Below are 17608 nucleotides of genomic sequence, written 5' to 3' on the forward strand. Positions count from 1 at the left end.
CAATCAACCTAACCTGCACATCTTTGGACTGTGGGAGGAAACCGAAGCAAACCTGCACAGACACAAGGAGAATGTGCAAACTCCACACAGACAGTGACCTGAGCCAGGAATCGAACCCAGGACGCTGGAGCTGTGAAGCAGCAGTACTAACCGCTGTGCTAGTGTGCCGCCCATGTAAAAGTCCATTGACCTTGGGTAGAATTTTCCAGTTTTTGGGTGAGTGCAGCCAGAAACTCACGCCCAAAGAGAATGACTCAGAGCTGTTGTAGGCTGTGATCTTTAAACAGCTCTCTCCAGAAACTGCACCCTGTTTAAAAATGAAAATGAAACTTTTTTCTGCCAACTCCTCCCATTAACCTAATATGACGTGACTCAGTCAACCTGGCCTGAAACCCCAGGGAAACTTTTATTAAACAAATGTGCAGTAATGTGACAAATTAACACGTTCCCAGCTAAAATGAATTATTATCTTGCTTTCTCAGCATCTGCTGTATTCCCTCCAAATGAACCAACTGCCCTGCAGAAAAACACTGAATCTTAAAGCAGTCCCCCTAAAAATAAAACATTTTAATAGCACAGTATCATCACAATGTTGCTTGCAAGTCTCCTTCCATAATCCTTTTAGTAGCTTTTATAAGTTGCTTTATGGTCCTTTGCTGCCCTTTGCTGGTTTTGTTTCTTTCCCATTTGGCACAATCTGTGCTTTTTTTTTTGCTTTTGTAAGCTCTTCCTTTTAGTTTAATGCTGTCTCCTACCTATTGTCCAGGGCTGTCTTTTCTGTGAAATGGTGGTTTCCCTTCTCAAAGTATAAAGTGGTTTTAAATTGCATTAAAAGCTTCTTTAAATATTCTCCACTGTTCTTCACTTGTTTTACCCATCAGCAGATACTCCCAGTTTACTGTGGACAGTCTCCATCTCATCCCATTAAAGGTGGCACAAAAATAAAATTAGCCAGTTCATACTTTATGCTTTCAGATGCTGCATTGAACTTGATCCATGGGCAGCTCACATTTTAAAAATCCCTGAACTTTCATGAAACCAGTTCCAGATTGCAGCATAGCCATGTATGTACACCATGGAGAAAACATTGTTGTCCTCACAGTGATCCTGGTCCTCCTCTCCTCTCACATATCTCACATTCTCCCTCTCCTCACATGCATATCCTGTTCTCCCTTTCTTCTCACACATTCCAATCTCTCTCTCCTCTAATATTGTCAAGTTCCCTCTCCTCTCTCATGTCCAGTTCTGGACTTTCCATTTCTTTTTCCTGACATAAACCCTCACGCTTTCAGGAGAGATGAAGGAACAGGAAGAAGGCACACAGTTTGAATATCTGGGTGCAGATCATAAACAGCGTTGAAAATCATCTTGCGAAAACAGTGAAATGAAGTAAAAAGTGCATAAACCTATAGGAAATGTCAAGCTCATTGGAATTATCTAGTGAATTATCAAGAGAGCCTTCAAGAAGACTGTCAAGCTGTCAAGGCATTTAAATGTCCTCTCATTTAAATGCTAGAAAAATATATAAATATCTATAAAAAAATGCTATGAGGGTTTTCTTTACAGAACAAGTAGGGATGGCTAGATGGGCATAAGTCAGCACAGAGGTTATAAAACTCATGGAAGGGTATGTGTAGGGACAAATGTTGGCACAGTGGCTACAAAGGGTCATGGATGATGTGTTGAGGGAGCTGGAGGGCTGTTTTTTGTTTTATTTTGCTAAGATGCAATATACTTTTTTGAGGAATTATGAGATGGCATTTTAACATACAAGTAATGTTTATAAAATGATCTGTTGAATTAAGATTGATATAATGCCATTTAATTTTCTTTTTTAGGTTTACATATTTAAGATTGACAATGGCAAACTCACAGCAATTCTCACAATTCCAGGAAAAGAGGTCAGTTCTTTTTTGGTACATTTTTGCCTCTTGATGGACATGAGTTTATACGTTAGGTATATTTAGAAGGCAAGCGAAGACCCCTTTATTTTAGTCATGCAAGTGGTGTCTTTCCGATGAAACGAGGCTAACTTCAAAAAAAGATTACAGCACAGGAATAGGCCCTTCAGCCCTCCAAGCCTGCACCAACTGTGCTGCCTGACTGAACTAAAACCCCCTACACTTCTGGGGACCATATCCTTCTATTCCCATCCTATTCGTGTATTCTTCAAAATGCTCCTTATAAGTCACTACCGTATCCGCTTCCACTACCTCCCCCGTCAACGAGTTCCAGGCACCCATCACCCTCTGTGTGAAAAAAATCTGCCTCGTATATCTCCTTTAAACCTTGCCCAACGCACCTTAAACCCCCTAGTAATTGACTCTTCCACCCTGGGAAAAAGCTTCTGACTATCCACTCTGTCCATGTCTCTCATAGTCTTGTAGACTTCATCAGGTTGCCCCTTAACCTCTGTCGTTCCAGTGAGAACAAACCACCTTTCTCCAATCTCCCTTCACAGCTAATGTCCTCCATACTAGACAACGTCCTAGTAAATCTTTTCTGTACCCTCTCCAAAACCTCCACACCCTTCTGATAGTGTGGCGACCAGAATTGAACACTATATTCCAAGTGCGGCCTAATAAGGTTCTATAAAGCTGCAACATGGCTTGCCAATTTTTAAACTCAATGCTCCGGCTGGTGAAGGCAAGCATGCCGTATGCTTTCTTGACTACCTTCTCCAACTGCATTGCCACTTCCAGTGATCTGTGTACCTGTACACCCAGGTCCCTTTGCCTATCAATACTCATAAGGGTCCTGCCATTTACTGTACATTTCCTCTCTGTATTCGACCTTCCAAAATGCATTATCTCACATTTGTCTGGATTAAACTCCATCTGCCATCTCTCCGCCCAAGTCTCCAACTGATCTATATCCTGCTGTATTCTCTGATGGTTCCTCATCGTTATTTGCAAATCCACCAACTTCTGTGTCATCTGCAAACTTACTAATCAAACCAGTTACATTTTCCTCCAAATCATTTATACGTATTACAAACAGCAAAGGTCCCAGCACTGATCCCTGAGGAACGCCACTTGTCACAGCCCTCCATTCAGGGTTTCTTCCTTTGCCTCCCTCAGTATTCTGGGGTATATCTCATCAGGTCCTGGGGACTTGTCTACCTTAATGTTTCTCAAGAAGCCCAATACCTCCTCCTTTTTGATCTCAACAAGATTCAAACTACCTGCACATCCTTTCCCAGACTCATCATCCACCAAGCCATTCTCTTTGGTGAATACTGATGCAAAGTCCTCAATTAATATCTTTAATACCTTGTCCATTTCCTCTGGCTCCACGCATAGATTCCCTCCCTTGCCCTTGAGTGGGCCAACTCTCTCCCTGGCTACATTCTTGCTCTTTATACATGTATAAAAAGCCTTGGGATTTTCCTTAATCTTGATGACCAATGCTTTTTCACGATCCCATGTAGCCCTCCTTGCTCCTTGCTAAAGTTTCTTTCTACTTGTATTCCACACTTTCTTCATGTGTTCCCAGCCTCCTAACTTTGCCAAGTGCTTCCTTTTCCTTTTTGACTAGGCTCACAATATCTTTCGTTATCCAAGGTTCCCAAAACTTGCTATACTCACCCTTCATCCTTACAGGGATGTGCTAGTCCTGAATCCCTATCAACTTGCACTTGAAAACTTCCCACGTGCCAGATGTTGATTTGCCCTCAAACATCTACCCCCAATCTACATTCTTCAGTTCCTGCCTAATATTGTTGTAAGTAGCCTTCCCCCAATTTAGCACCTTAACTTGAGGTGCTTATCTTTATCCATCAGTACCTTAAAGGTTACTGAATTGTGGTTACTGTTCCCGAACTGCTCCCCTACTGAAACATCGACCACCTAGCTGGTCTCATTCCCCAATACCAGATCCAGTATAGCCCCCTCCCTAATTGGACTGTCTACATACTGTTTCAAGAAGCCCTCCTGGATGCTCCTTACAAACTCTGCCCATCCACGCCCCTAGCATTGAATCCCAGTCAATATAGGGGAAGTTAAAATCTCCCACCACAACAACCCTGTTACTTTTACACCTTGCCAATATCTGCCTACATATCTGTTCCTCTATCTCCTTCTGGCAGTTGGGTGGTCTATAGTAAACCCCCAACATTGTGACTACACCTTTCATATTCCTGAGCTCTACCCATATCGACTTGCTGTACGAGCCTCCGAGGTGCCCTCCCGGAGTACAGCTGTGGTATTCTCCTTAACCAGTAGTGCAACTACCCCCTCTCACCCCCATTTTATATCCTCCTCTATCCTGCCTGAAACATCTGTATCCTGGAATATTAAGCTGCCAATCCTGTCCTTCCCTTAACCAAGTCTCTGTAATGGCAACAACATTGTAGTTCCTAGTATTAATCCAGTTTACAACAATTCAGTTCACAAAAAAACAAGATTTTCGTATGTATTATCTATGGACAAATAAATAGAGAGCCTTTCATGTCTTTGGAACATTTCAATGCATCTTATAGCTGGCGTAATCACTTCTATAGGCAAATGTAGCAGCCAATTTTTGGATTGCATCAGGGACTAGTTTGATCGATATTCATGTATGAATTATAAAGACAAGGTATTCCATTAATTTTACATCAGGAATCTTGGCTGACAGTCCAGACATCCATTGGAGCAGGATTTTTCAAAGTGGGGGTCATTCTGGTGGGATGTTGAAAATGGGTTGCCGAGCAAATTCTCGCTGCCCTATAAACTAATCCTGTTCCAAAAAACACACAATGTTCTATGATCCTGTTAAAGAAATGCGGAATGTTCTGTATTTAAAAAAGTAGCGGGATGTTTTGTTTGTAGCACACATTTTATAGAAGGCGGTATGATAATGAGGATCTTTCATAGCCAGCATGAGGACTTTTGATCTGGAGGAAAAGCTCAGTATTGCCTGATACAATTCAAGTTACACGCACTTATGAAAGGAAACAGTAAGAAGAGAGGGGTACCGTAAACCCCATTTAGATTGCGACTTTAGCAGCTGTACTGCAGCTAGCCTGGTCAGTGGACTCTGCCTGAATCTCGAATTTCCCACTGTGAAGGAAGGCTATAATTTTAGAAATTGACAAGTATTGCCTTATCTTTCAATCCATCTCAGTATTTTTTCACAGTGTGCATAAAAATATTTTGCCGAATCAATTTCAAAATGAGGTGGCGTCTGAAAAACAGCTATGACGTTTTATAGTTTAAAAAATATTACATCTGTAAGTGAGAAAGGATCATTGTCACATTAACCACAGACTTCAACGAATGTAGCAAATGTAGTTATCGATATGACATATCCCACCTGCTAGGGAGTTTCATTGACGGGATGATAACAGATAGAGAGAATTGGCGATTGCCCTAATAAGTTTCCATCTAAAAGCAGCACGTTAATCTGGTAAGCTCTGCATTTCAAAGGTGCATCTTAAATGAGAAATCTGTCACAAATAAACAGCAGTCAATTTTCTGTGGATCGCTGATGTACACTAAATGAGTGTATTGTCTGATTTCCAACACTTATTTTAGGTGTCGACGAGAGGAATTAGAAAAATACTGGCACCAATTTCCTTTGTGTCAGAATGTGGCTCGAATAAATTAGAAATTGGATATGGAACTGTAACTAACATTACACAATATATTAAAAGTTGCGGGCGGCAAAGTGGAAAGTATTTTATTACACATCCCACGTGACATGGGTCGCGAAGAAAGGCCACTGGTAAAAGTGGTTGCTGGAAAAACAGAGTACTGAAACAGATGGGCCCCAAGGAAAACATTGTTTAATTAACAGTTATCTGATCCATTCTATCAATTTCACTGTATTTATTTACATAAGATGAAGAGGTTTCGAGTGCTTGAAGTTTCTGTTACTGATACTTAAAAAGGTCTGACGAGGGACACTTTTAATGGGCTGTAGTAAAAGCAATTTTTATGAATGATTGGCTGTTTTCTAACACATCTTGTTGTCACTCTCTTGTCTGTTAGTTTTATGCAGTATGTATGGTGGGTAATGGGCAATGGAAGTGCCATAGCTTTCATGAGGGGCCATGGGGGTGGATGGTGGAACATGGCTGGGCACGAAATGTATGAGGAGACATGGGAGGTGGGTCAAGGGCGTGATGTGGCATGGGTGAGATATGGGGAGTGTGTAGGTTGTGAAGGGTAAGCACTGAAACTGGCCTTTCAAACATCCGCCACTGTGGCTGCCTTCAAACTCTTTCCAAGTGTGGCCCCAACTCCCGTTGGCACCTACCCAGAATGCAAATTGTTTTTTTTTGTGGGCACTTTGGCCCTAGGCGGGTGAGCTGAGCCAGAAAATGTCCTGATTCCTGCTGTCCGCCTCAGGGATAAACACCCAGTCCAAGGAGCCTTAGATCATTGAATTGTTAAAGCACAGAAGGATGCCATAGGGCCTGTTGTCTGTGCCAGATTTCTGCAAGAACATTTTAGCTAGCCCCACTGGTCATGGGAGTGTTGAACTGCAGTGCCGCAACAGGGGGAGTGTCCCAACTTGTACCATGTGTGATCAATGGGTGGACGGGTAGCCACTGGTAAAGCAAATAGAGAAGATCGCATTGTACCTCAGCTGTGTAACTTGACCTCGATTTCTTAAAGAGGTTCTCGTCTATTCCTGCAGGTGCTCTGGCCCCCTAGGTTGAGATTTGTTGGAAAGCAGGAATGGATAAAACTCCCAAGTACAGTGGGTGCTTCCCTCCCTTTTGAGAATTTTGACTGCTATTCTAATTTAAGCTGAAAATGGGTTGGTAAAGAAGCAAAGTGTAACCCCATATCACCAAAAGTAGTGCCCAATTAGTTGGATTGATAGGGGACACACTGGATTCATAGTTATTTGCTTCAAAGCAAATTAGATGAATTGGCCCTTTAGTGTCAGGGGAACCAGCGGGGTAAATCCATTGGGTTATGGGGATAGTACCTGGGTGTGATTGTTGTCGGTGCAAGCTCAATGGGCCAAATGGCCTCTTTTGTACTGTAGGGATTCTATGATTCAACAAGTCTATAGCCCAGCGGTCTCCAAACTTTTCAATACGAGGGCCACATTGTATGTTTTACGCATTTCCACGGGCCAAAGAAAAAAACTAGTTTTATAAATGAATGAATAAAATTTAACTGAATAAATAAGTTTTATTTGGATCTATTTTGTAATCAGCGTGATGTGATTCTGAACAAGAGAAGTGTGACGATTACAAGGAAACAATGGTGTGCTTACACTGAGAAATGATGTATAATGAGTAAAAATGGCAAACATTGGCAAATGCTCTGACAAAATAATCAATTACTTACTGCAGAAAAGCAGGCTATTCATTTCTTAATTCATTTTATTTACTGAAATTTTACAATTGTTTACCTGAACTGAGAATTTGCCCAAGTTTTAGGCACACAATAAGAAAACTAAACACCTTCAGGCAGCACTCACTGTCCACTTTTCTTTTTTTCCTGAGAGGGGAGAGATGCAGAAGTGTCCAGAGGGGCAATTTTTTCACACAGAGGGTGGTGAGTGTCTGGAACAAGCTGCCAGAGGTAATAGTAGAGACGGGTACAATTTTGTCTTTTAAAAAGCATTTAGAAAGTTGCGTGGATAAAATGGGTATAGAGGGATATGGGCCAAATGCAGGCAATTGGGATTAGCTTAGGGATTTTGGAAAAAAAAGGGCGCTTGGACAAGTTGGGCGGAAGGGCCTATTTCCATGCTGTAAACCTCTATGACTCTATAACTGAAGGGTATATCTGATTGAAAATGAGGGTTTGCCAAGCTGACACAACTCTGGTCATGTAGGAAGGAGTGCGGCGGACAGGAACTGCACGTGTCGACTGTCCGACCAAGTGATTGGAAAAAAACAAGAAGAAATAATTAGTTTTATTATGTATAACTATTTCAAGTTGCTGTGGGCTGGATGTGGCCCGCAGGCTGTAGTTTGGAGACCCCTGCTATAGTCAGACATAGAAATCATAGAACCCTACAGTGCAGAAAGAGGCCCTTCGGCCCATCGAGTCTGCACCGAACACAATCCCACCCAGGCCCTACCCCCATATCCCTACATATTACACCCACTAATCCCTCTAACCTACACATCCCTAGACACTAAGGGACAATTTTTTAGCATGGCCAATCAACCCAACCTGCACACCTTTGGACTGTGGGAGGAAACCAGAGTACCCGGAGGAAGCCCAGGCAGACACAAAGAGAATGTGCAAACTCCACACAGACAGTGACCCGAGCCAGGAATCAAACCCAGGACCCTGGAGCTGTGAAGCAGCAGTGCTAACCACTGTGCTACCGTGCTGACCCAATCAAATGAAAACTTTATGTTATTGCACAACTCAATCATATTTACACCCCCTGAATTTATCTGTTAAAAAAAGTCAATGTTTTTGAGACATTATTGTTGTAAAATACATGCATTAAACATATATATATCTATTTACAGGTAGACCTTGGTTATTATAATTGATAGAAACACCACGCAATGTTTAAGAAAAATAGCTCAGATGTTGAAATCTGAAATGACAGAAAATCTGTAAACGTTCAGTATGGGTAGTTCTGTTTCTCTTTCCAGCGATGCTGTCTGACCTGCTGAGTATTTCTCGTATTTTCTGTTTTTGTACTGGATTATCTTTGTTCCTAGTGCCCCTTCTAGAGTCTGGATGAATACATTGCACAACAATTAATTGTAAATGTGCACAACAGTGAAAGCCATTAATTGTGTTGGCTGATCTTCCTGACCATTTGTGCAGCGCTGCCAAAAATCACTTCCTGCTGGCCCAGTGTTCACACTGGCAATGGAGCTGGAACTATGGAAACAATGATGTAAAATGGGGTTGGGAGGGACGTTGAAAGAGCCGGATTGTGTCTGGCAATAGGTGCATGCTCTTAATTATCAGTGAACAATAAATCCCAGCTCTTTGACTTAGCAGGTGACCGGTGAAGTCATCTCCTCCCAGTCCCTTTTCCTTATTATTGGATGGGATTTCTTGTGTATGACCAACCATACGTTATATGCCGTTTATCTTGCCAGAAAGGAAGCTTCTGCCTCCCCGACTCTGTCTTGTTACTGAGCATCAATAGCAGACGAGGCAATATTTGTGGAATTAGAAAGCCTGGCAATTAAAAATTATTTGTACTCCATTATTAAAGTTACGGAGTGGGCTGGGCGGACCCAAATCCATTTCCTTGCTTGCTCCAAAAACCAAATTCAAATTCCAATTGAATCCAATTCATTATGGTCCCCACAAGACAGACAAACAAGACCCAAGCTGGTAAGATAAGGCGTTGTGCCCCAACTAATCTCTAATTGTTGTGTTAATTGTTTTTCGCTTATCTGGGTTTGAGCATCTCAGGCCTTTTCCACTGTATATTTTGAAACATTGTTCCTTAAAGAGCGCTGAAGAACATTAGCAGTCTGCCTTGCTGGATGTGTTAAAAACCTAATGACTAGCCGGCACTGAGCAGTGTGAGTTTCCACAGAGTGAAAAAGACTGCTGAGAGAATTCTAAATACTTTATCAAGAGTTGTGTGTGCATTATTTGAGCAAATATTCTACCCATTGACTGACAGCTTTGTCACGATGATAATGCAGCTGCATTAAAAGCATTAATGTCTGACCTCCTCCCACTGCTGGGGCCCTTTAACCAACACTAGGGCAGTTTAGAAATATGGACACCACCCTGTATAATTTTCTGACTATTCATTTTAGATTGAATCAGGCAAGTGCAAGTCCAATATATGGGCAAACTTGTTTACTCTGAATTGAAAGCCCGACAAAGGATAGTATCTGCTTCATCCAGCAATTGAGTTTCAGACAACTGAGTTTCGAATTTTCTTACATTTAAATATTTAGCACAGAAATGTGTCCCAGGATTGCAGTATTGAAATGTGAAATCGATGCACTAATGCCAAGGAGTTTTTTTGACTAAAGGGATCATTTATCTAATATATACGTTGATCTATTTTGAATTTCTTCATTCTAGTTGGGCTCCTACTTTGGCTCGTCACTGTGCACAGTTGATTTGAACTCGGATGGCTACTCAGACCTTCTGGTTGGAGCCCCCATGTTCACGGAGATAAGAGATGAAGGCCAAGTAACTGTGTTCATCAATAGGGGCAATGTAAGTTTACTCTTTTAAACAAGTCTTTTGTTGCTTATTTAGATAAAAAAATTCTAAGTGGCAGAAATCACTTTTTATCCTGGTCTGTGCAGGGTTAACCAGAGAAATGTTGGCCATATTAAGAGGGCCCAATTTCACCAGTTTGGGCCCCAGAATATTGGGAATGGGATTAAAAAAGAATAAGAAGTGCTGCAACTGCTCAGCAGGTCTGGTAGCATCAATGGAGACAGAATCAGAGTTAATGTTGCAAGGCATGGATGACTCTCCAGAATTGAAGGAATCAATCAAAGAATCATAGAAACTTTGCAGTGCAGAAGGAGGCCATTTGGCTCATCAGGTCTGCACCATCTCCCCCCATTGGAGTATCCCACCCTATCCCCACAACCTCATATTTACCCCACTAAGAATTAAAGGGAAGGCCTGTGATAGGTTAGAAGGTGGGATTTCATGGGACAAGAGCCATATACGGGTCTGGCAGCTGGCAGCATCATCTCCGCTGCCTGACCTGCTGAGTCTCTTCAGCGCCTCCTGCTTTTATTCCAGATTTCCAGCATCCGCAGTATTTTGCTCTTCCATTAATGGGAATGGGCTTTTGGCTTCAGTGACCTCAGGAAATGTTCATGTATTGTGCACACAGTTTAGAATGAAGTTCCCATGGCTCCATCCCAGTGAAAGATTTGCTTGACAGACTGTGTGGAGTGAAGAATCTGGCATGGAGAATTAATCATTGGGAAATTGCCCAACAAATTGAACACTCCATTTCAAGCAGCGCTCCACATTGGGATCAGAACCCTCTGACATATATAGTTCTTAAGGATTTTCTGATATGGCAGGATCATTTTGTAAGGTAATCAACACATTTCTTTCTTGGAGTTACAAGTTCTGATGGCAAAGTAAATAAGTTGTTAACCCCTTGAGTTTCAAAGAGATGGAGGTAAATCAGGACCAGGGAAAGTTCGACAAGTGAAGTATTTTTGAGTGCAAGAATAAAATGCCCTTAATTCTATGGTAAAAATCAGTCTTGAGTCTTGCAGAGCACAGAGGTGATGTTTGCTGAAGGGAGCAGAGCTCACAAGGTTCGAGATGATCAGCTCAGAGTACAAAGTTTTCTCTTGTTTCCTGTTTGTAGGCAGCACTGGAGGAACAGCAGCTTTTAAAGGGCGATGGTTTGTACAATGCGCACTTTGGAGGTAGCATTGGATCTCTGGGTGACATTGATGATGATGGATTTCCAGGTCAGTGCTTCCTGATATATTCAGAAATCAACTTCTCTAAGGTTTATCAATATATATTAATTGCCCTTCCTATTTTGTAAAATTTTTTCAGCAGCTCTTTGCCTGCTCCCTTATTCACCGTCTTACCATGTTCTAATTTTAAAATAGTATTAAACCACTACTTTCTGACCTGGATGCTGCAGGATTTACTATGGAGTTTGTTTAGTGCCAGTAATATCTTTTTTAGGTGTGATTGTTGCATCAATGTTTGATCACGTAAACCTTATTACCAAGGATGAAGCAAAAAGTGCTGGAAGTCAGACAGCATCTGTGCAGAGAAAAATAGTATTAACATTTCTTTCCATCAAAACAGGTCATGATTGTGCTGACTCTTTTCAAAATTTTCTGTTCTTATTACAGATTGCCAATATCTGCAGTATTTTGTTTTGTTTTTTCATGTTTAATAACCAGTGAGCAGGTTGGAGAACTTGTCTTTTAGAACCTCCTGAGTCAAAATACAAATTGTTACCAAAGGTTACCCTCAGTTCCTAAAAGGGAGACATGGCACCTAAGGTCAAAGTATCATGCAACATAAGAAGAGAATTCTTACTGAGCATTCGGACCAACAGAGGTCCACAAGTGAAGAAAGAGCTCTCCACTTAGATCCATGACCAGTTCTTTCCCCATATAGTCACTCTTTCCTTTCCAATTCATTTTTGAAAGTTGCTTTTGAATCTGAGTGGCACAGTGGTTAGCACTTCTCCCTCACAGTGGCAGAGACCTGGGTTCGATTCCGGCCTTGGGTCACTGTCTGTATGGAGTGCGCATGCTCTCCCTGTGTCTGCGTGTGTTTCCTGTGGGTGCTCCGGTTTTCTCTCTCAGTCCAACGATGTGCAGGCAGGTGGATTGGCCATAATCGATGTACAAGTCTACCAGGGGTGGAGGCAAGGGCGGTGAGTGGACCTAAGTAGGATGCTCTTTCGGATGGTCGGTAGAGACTTGATGGGCTGAATGGCCTCCTATGCAATGCATTTCAGATCTTAACCATTCAATGATTTTTTAAGAAGTCCTCATGTTCCCTCTGGTTCTTGAGCCAGTAGTTTAAATATGAGTCATTAGGTTACCAACCTCCTCGGCAATGGAGTTCTTCCTTATTCATTTTTTCAGATAATTTTGAATGATAATTTTTCAGGAGGGGAAGTATTAAGAACATAAGAGCATGAGAAATGGGAGCAGGAGCCTGCCCCGCCATTCAATAAGATCATGGCTGATCTGAAAGTGGTTCAGTTCCACTTACCCGCCTGCTCCCCATAATCCTTAATTCCCTTACTGGAGAAAATTTTGAAGCAGAAAACCTATCTCCACTTGGAGAGGCAGAGCTTGATCAGGGATACTCAGCATGGCTTTATCAGGAGGAGGTTTATACCTAACAAATTTGATTGAATTTTTTTGAGGAGGTGAGGAGGTGTAGATGAAAGTGGTGCAGTTGATGTATTCATATTGATTTTACCAAAGCCATTGACAAGGTCCTAGATGGGAGACTTGTAAAGAAGGAAAATGCACATAGGATACAGGGTAATTTGATAAAGTGGATTCAAAATTGGTTCAGCTGTAGGAGACAGAGAAGGCTGTTTTAATGACTGGAAGCCAATGTCTAGGGGCGTACCACTGATGTGAGACTCATTGGTCTGTAGTTGCCTAGCTTATCTACAATCCTTCTTAATTTGCGATCCTCTGGCATCTCCCCTGTGGTCAGAAAGGAATTGAAAATTTGGGTCAAAGCCCCTGCATTCTCCTACCTTGCCTCCCACAGCAGCCTGGGACACAATTCATCTGGACCTGGAGACTTGTCTGCTTTTAAACCTGCTAGCACTTCCAATACCTTGTCATCCATATGTCAACTTGCTGAAGAACTTTGCAGTCTCTCTCCCTGAATTCCGTACCTTCATCCTCATTCTCTTGGATGAAGATGGATATGAAATATTCGTTCAACATTTTACCAATGTTCTCTGGCTCTATCCATAGATTGCTCCCTTGGCCTGTATTTGGCCCTACTCTTTCCTGCTTATCCAAGTCCAGCTACAAAATCACCATGCATGAATTCAGCACTGAGAAAACAATTAATTGCCAGAACCATTTACAGTGATTGCTGAAAGTATTTTTCTTTTCAGATGTCGCGATTGGAGCGCCCAGTGAAAACGATTATCGTGGAGCGGTTTACGTTTACCACGGAGATGCCAATGGAATAGTCCCAAAATATTCAATGGTAACTGTTCATTAATTTCACTCATTGTGTACAGTTTATGGCATTGCCCTTTAGACTGAGTTGGAACTATATTGGAGGGTTAAAGAGTTAAACAGGGTAGATGCAGGTGACATGGTTGGGGAACCTAGAGCAGGGGACACCAATTAAAAATAAATGGATATCACATTGGACCAAGATGAGGAGAAACCTTTTTACTCAGAGGGTTATGAATCTTAGGAATCCTGTATCCTCTTGGGCTTTGGAAACTCAGTCATTGAGTGTGTTTGGAGATTGACAGATTTCTAAACACCAATACACAAAGGGGTTTGGGGATAGTGTGGGGGAAAAGGTGTTGAAGTGAATGATCAGCCATAATTCTGTTGAATGTTGGAGCAGGATCAATTGTGTGAATGGCCTACTCCTATCTTTCTGTTTTCCTCTTTCATTGTCGAATTTTGGCAGATTTGAGGGACTGGAATTTTCATGTGGATAGTGGGAATTGGGAAACAGGATTACTCCTGCATCACCTTTAGAACTGTACCCTTTGTTTTGTGGTGTCTCTGCATGTTCTTCCTACCAAAATGAATCACTTCACATCTCTCTGAATTGAATTTCAATTGCCATTTGTGCACCCATTTCACCAACATGCTTAAGTTCATCTGAAGTTCTACGCTATTCTCCTCACAGTTCACAATTCTTCCAAGTTTTGTATCATCCACAGTCATTGAAATTATGCCTTGTACACCAAGATTCAGGTCATTAATATACATTGGGAAAAGCTGTTATTAATTCCATCCAAGTGTTCCCCTACACAGTACGTTACAATCCCTTCACTTCTGGGATCAAACCGAATTGCAGGAAATCACTTTGATTTTCCTTAGCGTTCCTGCTATTTGCTGAGGTATGAGATTTCTTGAGGTCCTCTAATCTTTTAGCATCTCACGATTATAGACAGCCCAGCTCAAGCATGTGCTTCATTGCCTTCTTGCTTAGTAGCCTCCAACTCCTGACAGCTTTCTGTCTCTGCTGTTCCAGCTCCAGATATAAAATTTCTTGTGCCTGTGAAAAAACACACAGATAAACCCAAAACAAAGACCCTGTAATCCATCCCCATGGCAATGTGGCACTCTTGGGATGTCCCAGATAGAGATTTCAACTAATTAACTTCAATTCCCAAAATGTTTCTTTGATTGGAAACTTATGTGAGTACCTTAAGACCTTCCTTTGTTTACCCATGCTTTCAGACCTTTCTTTGAGCTGGGAAATTACATGAATAATTCATACATAGAACATAGAACATGGAACATTACAGTGCAGAACAGGCCCTTCGGCCCACGAGAAAAAAAAGGCAGGCAAATTCTCCTCTGACTTGATGGGATTTTATGACCTCACTCCGATGAGATCATAAAATCCCACCCGAGGCCAATGGACATTTCTGTTCTATGAACGTTGCCCGCTTTGATTCTGTAGTGGGCGAGGCGGTAAGAGTTCCCGTCACTATCTTCATTTCTCCAGATAACAGGACCACCGTCATGTTATGGTTTTCACCCTTCTGTCTTTGACATTGTAAATACACATGGAGGACATGATATTGTAGATACCTTGGGTGAGCTGGAAACTTCTAAATTCCACAAATTCATTGATTTGACATTTACAAATTTAACTTCCCCGAAGCTGTTAGTTTTATTCCCATACCATACGAATCACAAAATTAAACATTTTCACAACACAGTACTATCGGTGCCTCATCTACATGCAATTAAACCTCTGACCACTTCAAAGAATTCCTCACCCTCCCCTCCAGATCGTCACTCATTATCCACTTTATGAACAAAATTCACAAGCCCTATTATAACTGTTGGAAGACATTGAATAGTCCATAACTCTTCCCAAGTACACAAAATGACTCTTCAAACGAGCTGCGTAAACGAAGACAAGCACTTGCGCATTGATCAGTCAGTTGGATGGCAGCCAAGAGCCGTAAATCTCTACAAGTACACAAACTGCTGGCTCAACTGATGTCTGGACTGAATGCATAAAATCAATTGGAAAAGCATAAATAATTAGACATTATTGTCATACAAGGCTACACTTTCAATACTGTAAAATATATAATTTTATCCATTTCATGAACTTTTGTTAATTCATCTAAAGACTTTTCCACATTAACAATGTTGGTCTTTTTCTGACAACTGGTTCAACTGCTCCATGTGGGCTGAGGTTTTGTAGGAAGTCCATAGCGTTGCAACAAAAGCTGGGGGTTCTTTGTATAATGGGTTTCAGGATGCTCTTGGTGTAGCCGGAGAGGTTCTCACACAGGGTCCCATTGCCCGATACGATGGGATGGCCGGGTGTGTTTGCCTTGTGTATCTTCGGGAGGCAGTAGAGATCTCCAACGTGGGGAGTACGCGGGATGAGAGCACAGAGGGTGCTCTGAAGGTCCGGATCAAAGGTCTTAATTAGAGTGTTAAGTCGATGGGTGTGCTCTTTGGTCGCATCTGCGGGTAACTGTCTGTAGTGTTCCTCATTGTTTAGTTGTTGGTACATTTCTTTACAGTAGTCCGTTCTGTTCAGTATGATGATGGCCCCTTTGCTGGTTTGATGACAATGTTGCGGTTGGTCTTGAGAGCGCAGATGGCGATGCATTGTCCTTGGGTGATATTTGGGGCTGTCTTGTGAGTGCGGGTGATAAATCTGGTGTTGACGCACCTCCTGATGGCTTGGGCATACATGTCAAGTTGAGGGCAGTGGTCTCCCGGAGGAGTCCAATGGACTCCTTCCTCTTTGGTTGCTGCACTGTGAATCTCTCTGTTGGCTGTCTTGTTGTGTTCGGTGTTGGCCTCTTGGCAATGGGACCCTGTGTGAGAACCTCTCCGGCTACGTCAAGGGCATCCTGAAATCCATTGTACAAAGAACCCCAGCTTTTTTCGCCACACTACAGACTTCCTACAGAAACTCAGCGCACATGGAACATTTGAACCAGGAGCACTCCTCATCACGATGGATGTCTCGGTACTCTAAACTAGCATCCCCCACAACAATGGCATTGCTGCCACTGCCTCAGTACTCAACGCTGACAACTGCCAGTTTCCAGATGCAATTTTATAACTCATTCACTTCATCCTGGACCATAATGTCTTCACCTTCAACAACCAGTTCTTTATCCAGACACACGGAACAGCCATGGGGATCAAATTGGCACCTCAATATTCTAACATCTTCATGCACAAGCTCGAACAAGACATCTTCATCGCACAGGATCTTCAACCGATGATATACACTAGATACATCGATGACATTTTCTTCCTTTGGACTCATGGTGAACAATCACTGAAACAACTATATAATGACATCAACAAGTTCCATCCCACTATCAGATTCACCCTGGACTACTCTCTGGAATCGGTTACATTCTTGGACACACTCATCTCCATTAAGGACGGTCACCTCAGCACCTCACTTTACCGCAAGCCCACGGATAACCTCACGATGCTCCACTTCTCCAGCTTCTACCCTAAGTATGTTAAAGAAGCCATCCCCTATGGACAAGCCCTCCGTATACACAGGATCTGCTCAGGATCGCAACAGATGCCTCCAGACGCTGAAAGGTGCCCTCATAAGAAAAAGATATGACGCTCGACTCATTGATAGACAGTTCCAGCGCACCACAACCAAAATCCGCACTGACCTCCTCAGAAGACAAACACGGGACTTGGTGGACAAGCCCCGGAGTGGAGAGGCTACAACATCTTCTCTGGAGCCTTCAACGTGTCATTGATGAAGATGAACATCTCGCCAAGGCCATCCTCACACCCCCACTTCTTGCCTTCAAACAACCACACAACCTCAAACAGACCATTGTCCGCAGCAAACTACCCAGCCTTCAGGAGAACAGTGACCGTGACACCACACAACCCTGCCACTGCAACCTCTGCAAGACATGCCGGATCATCGACACGGATGCCATCATCTCACGTAAGAACACCATCCACCAGGCACACAGTACATACACTTGCAACTCGGCCAATGTTGTCTAC

General features: G+C 42.4%; 1 protein-coding gene across 2 annotated transcripts in view; it reads left to right on the forward strand.

Annotated features, from left to right (window-relative positions):
* The window catches only part of itga9 (integrin, alpha 9), a 424393-nt gene that overhangs the window by 70898 nt on the left and 335887 nt on the right, over window positions 1–17608 (forward strand). For both annotated transcript variants that reach the window (XM_080193712.1, XM_080193713.1), the window contains 4 exons: window positions 1839–1901; window positions 9975–10112; window positions 11242–11347; window positions 13498–13592. In XM_080193712.1, coding sequence (XP_080049838.1) covers window positions 1839–1901; window positions 9975–10112; window positions 11242–11347; window positions 13498–13592 — 402 coding nt within the window. The remainder of the gene's footprint in view (window positions 1–1838; window positions 1902–9974; window positions 10113–11241; window positions 11348–13497; window positions 13593–17608) is intronic.

Source organism: Carcharhinus amblyrhynchos, chromosome 8 (genome assembly GCF_965287045.1).
Source record: "Carcharhinus amblyrhynchos chromosome 8, sCarAmb.v2.hapA, whole genome shotgun sequence".
Classification (NCBI taxonomy): domain Eukaryota; kingdom Metazoa; phylum Chordata; class Chondrichthyes; order Carcharhiniformes; family Carcharhinidae; genus Carcharhinus; species Carcharhinus amblyrhynchos.